The sequence below is a fragment of the Apodemus sylvaticus genome, chromosome 21, assembly GCF_947179515.1.
Source record: "Apodemus sylvaticus chromosome 21, mApoSyl1.1, whole genome shotgun sequence".
Lineage (NCBI taxonomy): Eukaryota > Metazoa > Chordata > Mammalia > Rodentia > Muridae > Apodemus > Apodemus sylvaticus.
In genome coordinates this window covers 35,322,673-35,337,492 of record NC_067492.1, presented here as the reverse complement: position 1 = coordinate 35,337,492, position 14,820 = coordinate 35,322,673, and the positions used below count along the sequence as shown (strand labels likewise).

General features: G+C 52.2%; 1 protein-coding gene across 4 annotated transcripts in view; it reads right to left on the bottom strand.

Annotated features, from left to right (window-relative positions):
- Kifc3 (kinesin family member C3) overlaps positions 1 to 14,820 on the bottom strand; it is a 35,652-nt gene that overhangs the window by 12,356 nt on the left and 8,476 nt on the right. For 2 of the 4 annotated variants that reach the window (XM_052167374.1, XM_052167375.1), the window contains 2 exons: positions 9,914 to 10,052; positions 7,201 to 7,382 (listed from right to left, as the gene is read on the bottom strand). The exons of 1 other annotated variant lie outside the window; for it this stretch is intronic. In XM_052167374.1, the coding sequence (XP_052023334.1) occupies positions 7,201 to 7,382; positions 9,914 to 10,052 (321 nt within the window). The remainder of the gene's footprint in view (positions 1 to 7,200; positions 7,383 to 9,913; positions 10,053 to 14,820) is intronic. One more of the 4 variants, XM_052167373.1, reaches the window with a different exon arrangement.

Sequence of the window (14,820 nt, the reverse complement as noted above, 5' to 3'; positions counted from 1 at the left end):
GGTGACCTAAAAGCTAAGACAAAACTCATTCACCTCTGTCCCCACCTCAAACACATTCCTTCCTAGTGGCACTCCTGGCCATGGGCCCAGCAGGGAAGCAAAGCCCAAGGTTTTACTCTATCCTTTACCACTGCCCATACAAGGCTGAGAACCTAGTCTGGGAGGAGGGGGGCGCTGTGTGTGCGCGTACACGTGTGCCCCTTGGCCCCAAGCAGAATTGGGCAGTCATAAGGCCTCAAGTGCTACCATTGCACTGGGGAAGCAGGGAGGTCAACTGCAGTATTTGTCTGCAAGGCAACTGTAAAGCCAGTACTTGCGCATTGGTGTCCTGGGAGCAAAGTCTGAAGTCTGTAGTGCCACCTCGAAGCTGTGTCTCTTGGATCTACAGCCTGTGGTCCTTGACAAGCCCTGATCAGACTTGGTGTGGAGGAGCCTTTTCCACAACTCTGCCCTGCCCCGAGCAGCTCCCTAGCATCTTATCAAGGAAGAACCTGTGATGATAAAGAGAAGGAGCAGGCAGGCCTCCAGGCTTCAGCTCAGTGGATTCTACGTGATTTCCAGTCAGGCTTCCGGTGTGTGGGTCTCTCCTGCATTTCAACCACCCTAAGATAAGAGGATCTACTTCCTACCTCTCCACATTGCCTCACCACGCCCAAGGCTGAAGTTCTGACCTTGGCTGTTTGCAGTGCAGGCTGAAGCAGGGCTCTCCGCCCTGCAGTAGGGAAAGTGGGCTGGCAAGGCTTCCTGGGAGGCAGGGCCTCTGGCCTGTCTACAACCTAGCTCCTTCTTGCATCACAATGGGAACTCTCAGGTGCTGTTGGCTCTGCTGGGACCAACAAGGGGACATAGGACATGGATGTGATGGAAGACTTGTTGGCGTGGAGGGAGGGACCACAAAAGACCGACTTGGTGGGAGATGTCAGATCCTGTTACCTGTGTGCTCATCTCAGGAAGCAGACAAGGGGAACCTAACTGCTGGTCTGAAAGGATGCCCTGGTAGGGGTAGCGTTTCCCCATCAGGCACAACCCGCTAACCCCTTCATGGCTCCTGAGGACCAGCTGCACCCGGGCCTGGACAGGTGGAGCCTGCAGTCGGGAGAAGGCCCCTGCCTGTGCTTGGAGGGAGGCTCTGCCTCCAGAGTGCTTGAGGGCAGAACGATCGTGTGGAGTCTGGGAGAGCAGGCAACTGTCTGAAACAAATGGAATGCCCAGGGAACTGGATGGAAGACAGGCATAGGAAGAGCTGAGAGCAAGGTACCACACCCTGCGCCTCCCCCACTCACACAGCTGACCTGAGGCTGTGCGCCTAGGAGGGAGGGCTACAGGGGAACACAGGGCCAAGCACACGGTGGATGCTTAGCTTGACTCACTAAGACGGCAGAGGGCAGTGCATAACTCCTGAGTCTAGCAGAGCTGAAGGGGGCACCTGCGTGGCCTTGGGCAACATCCCTCTTCCAGCAGAGGTTATCAGCTATCGAAGAGGTTCTCAACCTGTGGGTAGCAACTCCTCTGACCAACCTCTATCTCCAAAAATATTTACATTACCATTCATAACAGTAGCAAAATTACAATTATGAAGCAGCAATGAAAATATATTTGTTTTGTGGCTGGAGGGCTCATCATGACATCAGGAACTGTGTTACAGGGTCGCCACAGCATTAGAAAGGTTCAGAACCACTGAAGCTAGAGAAACTAAGGCAGGAGGCAGAGGGACTGGGGCCTGGCTGTCTACTAACCTGATACAAGCCTACATTTACCTTGGCAGAAGCAGCTGGGTAGGGGTGGCACGCCCGCTCAGGTCTGCATTTTCTCAGCTGTCTGCTCCCAACCCAGTGATTACCTCTCTACCTCCCACCGTGTCTGGGCAGCTTGGTCAGCAGCTATCTCAGGGAAGAAAGAGAGAGAGAGAGAGAGAGAGAGAGAGAGAGAGAGAGAGAGAGAGAGAGAGAGAGAGAGCGCGAGCGAGCGAGAGTGCTATGCACTGCCAAGGGCACTAACTATAGAGTCTGGTTGACTTGGTATTTCACCTGCAGCCCGTGGGGGAATCAAGGCAGTAACCCACACAAAACCACCCATTCTGCTGTCCCAGCAAGGACGCTGGCCTGGCCCGGCTGGCACCAGGCCGTCCCTTCAGTCCCCCATCCCAGAGGGGTAGGGGTAGCATTTGAGAACACAGTATATCAAACCCATCCAGACCTTAGCTCATGAGAGTAACTACGAAGATGTCCCTTCACCTCTTCCTGCCTTTCCACTCCCCCAGCCACACTCTGAGGCAACGGTACCAAGCCCTTGGAGACTAAATATGGGAATCTATGCAACGCGTTCGCCGGGGGCCAGCACACGGCATATTGTACTATAAACAGTTTGTAGTAGAATCTGTCATGAGAGATGCTCAGCTCAGATTCTGTAGCTCAGAGTCTTCTTTTCGCGTATAAAAAGGTGAGATATTGTGGGCCTGGGGTCCCGGTGTAGGTAGCTTGTTACCTGTATGCCATATGTACCTTAGACACAGAATCTAAGGTCATTTTTATAGTATTTTTAAATAGTTTTTTCGAGACAGGGTTTCTCTGTGTAGCCCTAGCTGTCCTAGAACTCACTCTCTAGACCAGGCTGGCCTCAAACTTAGAAATCCACCTGCCTCTGCCTCCCAAGTGCTGGGATTAAAGGTGTGCACCACCACTGCTTGGCTTTATAGTATTTTTAATAGCATTTTGGGACATGAAATAAACTTTGTTTGAGCTTAGCTGTCAGAGCTGTGGCACTGTGTTGATACCTGGTTTTGAACTTTTGAAACACTTGGGCTCTGGGGATCGGGGATGCTCACAGCCTGGACTAGCAGAAGAGATCTGTGGCGACCCGAGGCGCTGCATTCCTAGTGCCGTGCACTAGGCTGGTTCTCAGTAAATGCACGTGGTGAGGGCTGAATGCAGGAGTGCCCTCAAACACCACAGCAGGGGGTGAAGTTGGCCAGAGGGAAGCAGTGGGCTGAGGTGGGCTGATGGATACAGAACTACCACATGACGTCATGCGGAAGCGGCCATGTGGGAATGTCAGCCCAGAGGAGCCACATCTTCCAATGTTAGAAACAGAAGTGCAGGCCAGGGCCTGGCTGTGGCTAACAAGGCTGTGGGTTCAATCCCCAGCAATGGAAGAGTGGGTAGGCGGATTTTCCTGCAAACGGGTTTAAAGCTGGCAACTAATTTGATTTTAAAATCAGGCCAGTAAGAACTATTAACTTTAGCAGAGTGGCAGGATATGAAATCAACACAAAAGTCAGTTGTGTTGCTATAACAACAGACGATCCAAAGGAGAAAATAAAATCATTCCACTTACGGTAGCATCAAAAAGAGAAAAGCAGAATAAATTTAAACGCGAGGAGCTGGGGAGATGGCTTGTGAGGAAAGTGCTCACTGCTCAAGCTGAGGACCTTAGCTCAGGGCCCCATCATCCACGGTAGAAGCTGGGCGTGGCTGGAGCTGGAGAGATGGCTCAGTGGTTAAGTGGCCGGTGGCCGAGATGATCCCAGTTCAAGTCCCAGCCCCCACAGGGCAGCTCTCGACCATCTTTAGTAACTGCAGTCCTCAAAGGGCACTGCATGGGTGTGGTGCGCAGACAGACAGACAGACAGACATGCAAGCAGCAGGAGACCCATACACATAAAGAACAGAAAGGTTAATAATGTGTTAAATCCAGGCAGGGCAGCACACAGCTGAGAGGACAGAGAGAGCAAGTAGATTCCAAAGGCTTGCTAGGCACTCAGAACAGCTAGTATCCCCGAAATGGCGAGCTCTGGGATCATAAGAGACTTTATCTCAAAAAATAAGGCGGGAAGACAGTGACAGAGGAAGACACTCGATGTCACCTCCAGCCTCTATCTGGGCATTCACAGGTGGGTGTGTCTGCAAACACATGGGAACATGTGTGTGCAGACGCACACCAAGACCATACGGAATGAAAACTTCGAAAGTCACTGAAGGAGATTAAAGATGACAGCAGTAAAGGGAAGCCGTAGTGGGTCATGGGCCGAAGACGCAGTAAATCAGGTTTCCACAAAACCCAGGGCAATGTAGAGAGGCAAGACAATTCCTGCCAAAACCCCAAGAGCATTTTCTGAAGACTTCTTTTTTAATCCACACTAAAATTCATCTGCGAAGTCAAAGGACACTAAGTGGACCAGTCTCGGACAAGGAAACTGAAGGTGGAGGTCTGTACCCTGACCTCACTACTGCAGCAATCAGAGCGGTGTGGCTCAGGCAGAAAGGCAGACATGAGGATGGCAGGGAGGACAAGGGAGCCCTCACACGTATGTTCTAATGATTTCTGACACATGTGCAAAGACTGCAACAGAAAAGAATGATTATATTGACAACTGGTGACAGTGAAATGTGGCGTCTCCACATGTGAAATAAAGAAGTTGGGCCCATACCCACACACCACAGAGTGATAGACAGAGAGAAAAGCAAATAGATCAAAGGCCCAAACACAAGAAATCAGATGATAAGACTCTTAGAATATTGAGAAGAAAAAAAAAAGCTTTTGACACTGAATTTGGGAGTGGAATTTTTGATTTGGCCCCTAAAGCACAGTCTTTAAAAAAAAAAAAAAGTTAAGTGGTCTTTACAAAAATTAACTTTTGTACTTCTACAATTCACCAAAAATCAGAGGTGTAGGGTTTGGAGACTTGCTGTAGAAGCTAAAAGCACTGGCTGCTCTCTCAAAAGAGCCCAGGTTTGATTCCTAGAAACCACACTGTGGCAAACAACTGTGTGGAACTCTGGTCCCAAAGGATCTGATGCCCTCTTCTGGCTTCTGCAGGTACCACATGACCTGCAGCCTCACCCTGTCGCATCACCCGGTGGCACACAGTCACAAGAGCAGGAGAGACACATATACACATAGAAAAATAAAAGTAAAAATGAGCCGGGCAGTGGTGGCATACACCTTTAATCCCAGCACTTAGGAGGCAGAGGCAGGCGGATTTCTGAGTTCGAGGCCAGCCTGGTCTACAGAGTGAGTTCCAGGGCAGCCAGGGCTATATAGAGAAACCCTGTCTCAAAAAACCAAAAAAAAAAAAAAAAAAAAAGTAAAAATGAAACAGTAAAAAAATAACATCACAGGTAGACAGCTTCGGATATCATCCCTGAAACCAAAGCCATCAATTGAGTGAAAAGAAACCATCGAGTGGGAAGGAAATGTGCTAATCACACACATAAGAAAGGGTTAATATCCAGAAAACGCCTACAACTCAACGACAGATATCAAATCACCTGGGCTAAAAAATGAAGAACTTGTCTGTGGTGGTAACACACCTGTAATCCCAGCACTTGGGAGGCAGAGGGAGGCAGATTTCTGAGTTCGAGGCCAGCCTGATCTACCAAGTGAGTTCCAGGATAGCCAGGGCTACACAGAGAAACTCTGTCTTGAAAAACAAAACAAAACAAAACCCTTAACCCCCCCAGTGAGACACCACTCCACATACACTGGCATGGCTATTAAATAAGCATCGAGGAGAGACAGAGCCCAGAGCTCTGGGCACTGTGGTGGACCTGGGAAATAGTACAGCTACTAGAAAACAGGGGTGGAGCCTCGAAAGATTATAACTGAGTTAGGCAAGGAGGTGCCCACCTATGGTCCCAGCCCCTAGAGACCAGAGACAGGATTGTTGCCTGTGAGTTCAAGGTCACATAGGAAGCCTCTGTCTAAGAAAAATATAATGATAACAAACTGAGTCAGGTATGTGCCCTACACCTGTACCACCAGTGCACAGGAGGCAGCAGGAGGGTCACCCCAAGTTCAACAGCAGCTTGAGCTAATACAGGGAGGCATGGTAGCACACACCTTTAATCCCAGCACTTGGAAGGCAGAGAGGTGGATCTCTATGAGTCTGGAAGTTCAAGGCTAGCCTGGTCCACAGGACAGCCAGAGCCACACAGTGAGACCCTGTCTTTAAAAAAATGAAGAAGAAAAAAAGCGAGAAAAAGAAAGCCACATCCCAACAATAAGCAAATAAGAATAAATAATGAAGCCCTACGCCATTCAGTAATCTCAACTCTGGGCATATCACATACACCAAAGAACTGAAACCAGGAACTGGAAGGGACAGTTGTGGTAGCAGTATTACTCACCGTCCCCAGAAGGTGGCCACCTACCTACTGTGGAGTTCATTAGAAACAGCAGGGGAGCCAGGATTAGTGAGTTAGTTCTAGGACACACTAGGCTCAATCGGGAGCTTATCTCAGAAAACTTATCTCAGAAAAACTAACAGCCAACAACACAAAACAACAAAACCCACTGTAAGGCTCAGGAAGACAAGAGGTCAGAGGAGCAGCCCCCCACAGCACAGCACACTCTATAGTTCATGACCAACTTCGTGTCCACTTTTACAACCAGCCCATCTGATAACCATAAAGTCACACTCATCAGCCTGACAGGACATCAGAAAATGGGGTTCACGGGACAGGTGACACTCGCTACAGCCTCACGGCCAAGACAGCCTCGGACAGATATATTTCCAGAGCCACGTCTGCCCCTACAATGTGCTGGCACATCTGGATTCTGTTGTCTTAACCGTTTTTCAGATGAGGGAATGAGGAACAGACTGGTAGTTACCTAGCCCCAGACAGGTAAGCACTGTCAGACAGGGAGTCAGGGTTTATTCACAGCTCCAGACCCAGGAGGCTGGCCATGTCTCCACAGGGTTGGACCCTACAGAGCACAGCTAATGGGTACAGAGCCACAGGTATCATCCCTTAAGAACATTGTAATAAATACGTAACCAAAAGGCTCACCAATAAAACCTAAGCAGAGGCTAGGTACCGGTTTGAATTCTCATGTCGGTTTGAATTCTCATGTCGTCTGAGGCCTGAGGGTGGGATGGGGAATCCTCCTTAAAGGTGATAGGGAGTGGGGCTAGGGCTACCTACCAGACAGTCTGGGCAGTTCATTTCTGACTCCCCCTCTTAATAAGCAAGTAGATTTCATCAATTAGAGAGGAAAATGTTTTGGCTGGGAAGAGGCTCCGGTACTTGTTGTAGTAAGACGCAAAGTTTGAACCGCCTCACCCTGTCGCATTTTCCCACACCAGAACAGTGTCACCACCTGGCTTCTGGTGGAGTCTAGGTGCCCTGACAATGTCCCCTGACCTGTTCCTGTTCCACAGAGGGCAGAGTGGCCTCTGCTCGTCCCTGCCTCCCCAGGTACCTGGTTCTGCAGCTGGGTGGTTGTGGCTTGCCGGTCACTGTCATGGAGGGCCAGCCTCTCCCGAAGGACTACCAGCTCCTCCTGAAGCTGGGACATGGCCTCCACGGTCCTATGTACCACGGGGTCTGGGCCTGGTGACCCGGACAGGCTTGAGCACCTCCCGATGCCAAAGAGCCGCCCACCTACAAGCAAAGTAGTGGCTGATCAGCAGGGCAGTGGAGGTCTGCCTGGAGGAGGGAGGCGGCCATCGCGGCCGGGCACCATCAGGGCAAGGAGAGGATGAAAGCAGGAAGGACTGGGCTGAGGCCTCGGGGTACAGCAAAATGAGCTTGCGGGGGACCTCCAGTTGCCTCTGGGGAAAAGTCACTTTAGCAATAGCGTCTAGGGGACAGAACTGCCTAAACCAAGACTTTGGAAAACAGTTTGTCCCCGAATCCCCTTAAAGCGGTGTATTGCAGGCCAGGGCTTGGTGGCCAGGCCCTCAGGCAATTTCCACTGGGAAAGAAAGGAGGCTCACTCTGAAATGGCTCTCAGCGATAATTCATGATCTCTCAAAGGCACAGCAGAGAGGGACCAGGCTTTGCCAGCTGCTCTGTGGGAGGGGGTCACCTGTGTGGAGGAGCGGCTGGGGTGGGAGTGCAGGCAGCAGATCAGGGCACAGCAGGCCAGCACATGGGGCAGCCCAGGGGCCAGGCACAGCCTCAGGTTGATGCCTGGACACGGAGGGTCACACAGGCACAAGGGAAGGACAGATACTGAGCCAGGTAGGGCCTCAGCCCGACTCCTCCTCCCAACACCTGCTCTGTCATTAGGATGGGAGACAGGACAAGCATGGAGGGCTGTGGTTTGCAGTGGGGCTGTGGTGCCTGTTCCAAAGCTCTGAAGAGGAGAACGGCCTGTGCAGTGAGGAACCAGCAGCTGTCCAGGGGAACAAGAAAAGAATTTGCATCCTGCCCTCAGCATCCCAGGCAGGGGCCCTGAAAGGAGTCTGGGCATGCGGAAGCCAGCACGAGCTGGGGAATGTTTTACTTCAATGCAGCCTTAGCTTTCTCAGAGATGAGGGGTCTCCCAGTGCCTCCCCTCCCCCATACTAGCAAGCCTTGACCACAGTTCTGCAAAGCCCCAGAGCAGTACAGGGAAATGGGAGGCAGCAGCTGTTAGCTAGCCCCCCCCCATGGGTGGGGCCAGTGTCCTCTTCCCGCAGAGATCTGGGGCTGGACAACCCGTGCTGGGCAAGTGGCCCCAGCTGTGTGGCTCTGCATGTGACACACAGCACGAAAGTCACACAGTGCAGGCCCAGCCTCTGTGATCTATTCTAGAGGGACCAAGGGCAGCCCGATGCTTCTAGGCTGGCACACGGGGCTGCCACGGGTGACATGTGATCAGTATGGCCACAGACGGCATTGGTGAGCGACAGAATGTGCTGGGCTTGGCTGAGAGCTGGTCTTGCCTCTTGAATCACATGGGAGGGACCCTGCAGGCTCTTCCTGTGTGAAACAGGGACAATGTACCTAGGCCCAAAGCAGCCCTGGGAAAGTGGCTGGGATCCCATTGGTATCACAGGTATGTCATCCATGACACAGCTCCTGTCATGGGAGGTCTGAGCTCCAGACCTCAGCACCTGCATAAGGGGGCCAGGAGTTGAGTGGAACCTGCAGTCATGGGTAGTGGAAAAAATACTCTTGAAGAAGCCAAGGGAGGACTGAGAATGGGAAGAAAGGAGGGTAAGGCCCAAGGGTGCCCAACAAGCCCCATGCTGAGGAAGATCCACCTGGCAGGTCAGTTTCTAGAGGCACGGCCCACCACAGGGCCCAGGGCCCAGGGCTCAGGTGCTGTGCCAGGCCTCATTGCTAAGAGGACCTAGCCTTCCTTCTCTGGGCTTGCCCCACCTAGCTGGCCAGATGGTGGCCATTTTGAAAACCAGACTGCCCACTGCTTACCCACACCCTATGCCTGCCCTGAATCTAGGTGGACCAGGGCTCATACAGAACAGGCACTGGCTCAGACTCAGGAGGGAGTGACCGCCTCCAACAACCTCAGCAAGTTCAGGCACACAGGCTCTGAGGAGGCAGCACCTTTCCCCAGTACTCCTGGCCTTGCCCCTAGGCTCCTAAGATGCTCTCTCGCTCTCTCTCTCTCTCTCTCTCTCTCTCTCTCTCTCTGTGTGTGTGTGTGTGTGTGTGTGTGTATGTGTGTTGGCCAGCACCTACTGCTGAAAACCCAAAAGACAGCAAAGGAACCTGGAGAGACTTCTAAAACCAGTTAGCTCTAGGTGCCACAGTGGTGAGGATAATGCAGCTGCAGGCTTGGGTTCCTCAGCCTGGAGGGAGGGCAAATAAATCCCTGGCCTCCGGATCTTCTCACCAGAACACAGCCAGGCCACTGTCGAAGGGACCGGGTGGCGTCCGGGAGGCTGCTCCCGGGCCCTGCTTTAGGTAGGCACTGGGGAAAGACAAAAGAAGGGAAACCCAACCCAACCTCCAGTGGCCAAAGTCTCTTATCACTGGGTGGGGCCCTGGTGGCCCTGGCACAAGGGACAGGACAAGAAAGAGGACAGACACAGGCTGTCCATGGATCTAGAAGAGGCCGGTCAGTGTCTCAGGTTCACGTCAGGTGGCCGGTCTGGCTGAGCCACTCCAGCCGTGGGGCAGAGGTCTCCCTCCTGCACTAGCTCAGCCAGAGTGTGTCAGATGGTGGGGCTGACCTCCTTTACCTGGTTTCTCTACATTCATGGTACCACCAGCTTCTGGGGCCTCCCGGTCCCGCCTGGGGGCCGGCGCCTGCCTCTTCAGGAGCTTGTCTTCTTTCGTCCCCTGACTCTTGCTCTCGCACCCCTTGTCCCGCAGGGCCTGCTGCCAAGACACAACCAGAATCCTCTCATGAAGGGGACTGTGCTGAGGAGACACCCTTGCCCTGGGGTGGTGAGCATTCTGGTCCCAGGGCCCAGCAGTGTCGTCACCAAGGAGTTGTGGACAAAGAGTCCTGCCGGGAATCCGGGAAGCCAGACTAACATCCTACAGAAAGATGTCAGTAATTTACTCCTGGGTCCTGCTGTAGTCAGTCTCCACACCAGTTGGAAAGGTTCTAAGAACCTACGTTCCCCAGATAAAGTTTGTGCTATCCCCACAGGCTCCAGGGGTGAGGAGTCATTAACACGTGAGCAGCCTGTTCACAACAAGCCTCCGTGCTGGTGACTATCCCGTCCTGCCTACACGCAACAGTCTTAGGGCACTCCCCTGTAGTGTCATCTGCTATGACACCTTGGCAGACAGCTTCCCACCTAAGGGTGGCACTCCCAGGACTAGGAGGATACACATGAGTCCGTCTGACCAGAAGAACGACCATGCTGCCTCCTTCATGCTGTGTCCCACAGGGCTATCCTGGGGCAATGCGACCCCATGTTCTGCTCAAGGGACTGAGGCAAAGGGGGCTGGGCTGGAGCCGGTGAGTGGAGTGGTGAAGGGGATGCTTCATTCGGAGACATCCCCGGTAGCTCACAGAGGAAGACACCAAGCAAGGGTCCGGACGGTGTGGGAAAGTGTGAACCCACTTAAGGGTAACAACACACAAGACACGGATGAGAAACGGACTGGAGAGCTCACAGGCAGCGGGATCCGGTTATGTGCTCGGGGAAGGGTGTGCACGCACAGAGACCCACTGTCATGGAAACAAGAGAAATTTGAACTTGGGGAATGAATATAAACTTCGCAACAGGGGAGAAGGATCTGAGCAGAAAGGTTCTTCCAGGCCACGCTGGACCCATCTGAGGGCCGACTTTTTCACCTGAAGAACTTGCGGTTTTGTTGTATCATGTCCACAGAGCATCTGGGAAGATGCTTTTATGTCTCAAGTCAAGTGTTAATCTCATTGTATTTTATTCACAGGGTCTCACACTGTAGCCCTGGCTGGCTTGGAACCTGCAGAGATCCACTCTGCCTTCTCACGACTGATTGAAGGCTTGTGCGAACATCCTGGAGCCAGGTGCTACACATTTTCTTCTTTAATGCTCAGTACAGGGAGAGCGAAGCCCAGGGAGACAGCATGTCACCTGCCTGCTGTGTGGCTGTGGACAAATTCTGCACCCTCTCTGAACCTGTTTCCCTCCCTTTTCAGTCTAGAACCACTAATCTCCACCCTCTAGCGCCAGTGGAGGCACGCTTAAAGTGCCAGAACTTGGGGCACCGCAGCGGCAGCTACGGTCGGTTTATAGTTTCTAACTTTGAGCATCAAAAGGCTGATCAACGCCGGGTGGTGGCAGCGGCAGCGCACACCTGCAATCCCAGCACTCTGGGTGGCAGAGGCAGGCGGATTTCTGAGTTTGAGGCCAGCCTGGTCTACAGAGTGAGTTCCAGGACTGCCAGGGCTACACAGAGAAACCCTGTCTCAAAAAAACCAACCCCCCCAAAAAAAACCCAAAACAAACAAACAAACAAACAAACAAGCAGATCAAAAGAGTTGCAAGGGCTGGAGAGATGGTTCAGTGGCTAAGAGCACTGACTGCTCTTCAATTCCCAGCAACCACAAGGTGGCTCACAACCATCTGCAATGGGATCTGATGCCCTCTTCTGGCCTATCTGACGGTAGTGACAGTGTACTCACATATATAAAATAAATAAATCTTTTTTTTTTTTTAATTTCCTTGCAAGAAGAGGTTTGGGGGGGGGGGGAAGAGGAAGGAGGAGTTGAAGAAGAGGCCTAAATAAATCTTGACAAGAGTGAAAATCAGCCCAGGAGGTGCCCCCTCAGCCACACCCTCGGCCTCTTCCTCCCTCCATCTCTTGTATTTAGGAAATTTCTCCTTAGCTTAATTCTGTCCCCACCCTTGAACCAACTGCTACACCATCTCCAGCAGGCTGGGGGGAGGTGGGGGGAGGGGGCAGGGCCGGCAACAGTTGGAACTTTCCATTTGCCTTCAGACAGGAGCAAAGGTTACACTATTTCTGGGCTGCTGGCTGAAGCACAGGAAGGACAGGCGTCCCTGGGGGCTGGGAATTTCTGCGGCGTCCTGGAGGTACCTCAGTCTTTAACTGCTGGACTGACTGAGCCCATGACCTGCAGGTCGTGGCCCTGGCACGAAGTGCACACTTCGGCATACATCCATACCCATAACTCCGGCGGAGCTCTGCGGGGGAGGGGGGCGGGGGGGGGGAAGCACATGAACTTGGAAGCCGCACTACCGGCTTCTGAATGGAGCACAGCGGAGCTGCAGAGGCAGCAGCAGCCAGGCACCCCATCATCAAGAGCAGGGCCCCCACCCAGCTGAGCTGCAGCTCCTGACCACAGCCTCCGGATTTAACTTCCCTCTGGTTTCCTTAACTGTTGTCTTCCCAGACCCACTCTCTGGGAAGACCTCACAAAGAAAACAAGTATGGTCCGTTCAGCTCTCGGAAGAATCTCACGAGAACCAAGAAACAAGTTGAAACAAAGGCTGTCCCTTAAACGCCATCGTCCCTGGGGTCCTGCATCCACTGGAGGGAGGATGGCCCAAAGGTGTGCGTCTCACCACCCACCCTGCCCACTGCCTGTACTTGGCTTTCTGCACAGTGGCTCCCCAGAAAGGCAGGATATGTGTGTGTGTGTGTGTGTGTGTGTGTGTGTGTGTGTGTGTCTCCATCAGATGCTCAGAGAAAAAGCCAGGCACGGTGGCTTATGCCTAAAACCACAGCACGTGGGAACGTGAGTGTCTTCCACGAGTTACACACAAGCCTAGACTACAGAGGGGGGTTCCTGTCTCAAAATTATAAAGACTGGGAGGGATTATGAGTCCTGTCTCTTAGGGGAAACTAGACAACACCCCCTGATAACCATGGCACTTCATGTTCTGAAGTTTCGTTCCTGGTGCTCTCCTGTTTGTATTCACGGGTGAGGTCGTTGGTGACTCTCCGGGGCCTCTATTGGGCTTCCATTCCTATTTCCCTTCTCGGCATCCCTGCACCGGTCTAAGGACGCATTGGCACAAAGCGGCCAATCTCTAACTTGTTGTTCAGCAAACGCACATATTAAAACACCAATACAGGGGGCTGACGAGACCACTCAGCAGTTGAGAGTGCTGGCTGCTCTTCCAGAAGACCCAGGTCCTGTTCTCAGGACCCAGATGGTGGCTCGTGACCATAAGTAGAGACTGAGCAGATCTGATACCCTCTTCGGGCCTCTGTAGGCAGCAGACATACGCAAACACCCATACAGATAAAAATGAAATGAATCTTTACAAAATATTGTAATGCCGGCACTGGAGAGATGGCTCCGTGGATAAGAGCCCTTGCTGCCTTGGTACCTAGGCTCAGTCCCCAGCACCCATGTGGGAATTCATGTTGGTAACTAGTTCTAGACACGGCATGTCAGCAGATTTGCTGTCTGTAGAGAACCTAGGTTCGTTTCCCAGCACCCATGTGGTAGCTACGGGGATCTCAGTCCTTCTAGCATCCTTGGGCAGCAGGTACCAAGTATACACGTGGTGCATATACATATATGTAGGCAAACACTGATACACATCAAACTAATGCGGCTGGATATGGTGGCACATGCCTTTAATCCCAGCCCTTGGGAGACTGAGTTGGCAGAGCTCTGAGTTTGAGGCCAGATGGGGCTAAGGAGTGAGATCCTAAACTAACAAACTGACGTTGGCCAGTAAGATGGCTCGATGCTGAAGGCACCCGACGCCCTGAGTTCTCATCCCCAGAGCCTATGCAGGAGGAGGGCTGACCCTCACAAGCTGTTCTCTAACTGTACAGGTGCACCCCACACCCCACACCCACACGTACACACAATCCGTGCAAGAGCAGCATCATGACTTGAACGTCAAAGGAGCTCACTGTCATCAGAGATAACACACAGGGCAGACGAGGAGGAGTTTACCATCACCACCGTAATCACCGTCATCTCATCGTCATTCGGTAGTGCTGGGATGAGCCAGCACAGGGCTCTCCATGCTATAAGCGCACATGCAGCCTGGTTATAGTTTATGGGGGAAATCTTAAGTTGAAGATTATGCAGTGGTGCAAGGGAATGGATGGGGATCTCCATGACTAACGTGTATGAAGAGATCTGGCCGTGAGGGAAACAGCAGGTCGTAGACTAATGTGAAACAGCAAATACAAATACCGTACCACTGGTATCGGTAAAGTAAGATAACTGGATGAAGACCTTTCACAGAAGGACCCCGAGGGGTGCCCAGCTTCCAGGGATTCTACCATGCGTTCTTTGAATTCTTTGCACCATTTGGGGATTTTTGTTTATTTGGCTTGTTTGAGACAGAGTTTCTCTAGGTAGCCCTGGCTGTCCTGGAACTGGCTCAGTAGGTCAGACTGGCCTCAGATTCAGAGATCTGCCCACCTCCTCCTCCCTTAAACGCATGCACCACCACCACCATCACCTTTATAACATATTTTTTACACCTTTGTATACCATTTCTGGTTGGTAGTTCAGATCTCAGCCTACTGCGTGACCAGCAGCAAGTTACTTAACCTCTCTGAGCTCTGAGCGCCTCTCCTCCATGTGTCCTTGTCTATAAAATTCATACAAAACGGTATCTGTCTGTTGAGACATGAGATCTAATGCCGGAGTTCCAAAAACAGTACTGAAATAAAAAGCACTAGCTCAACGTCAGGCAGTGGTAGCGCA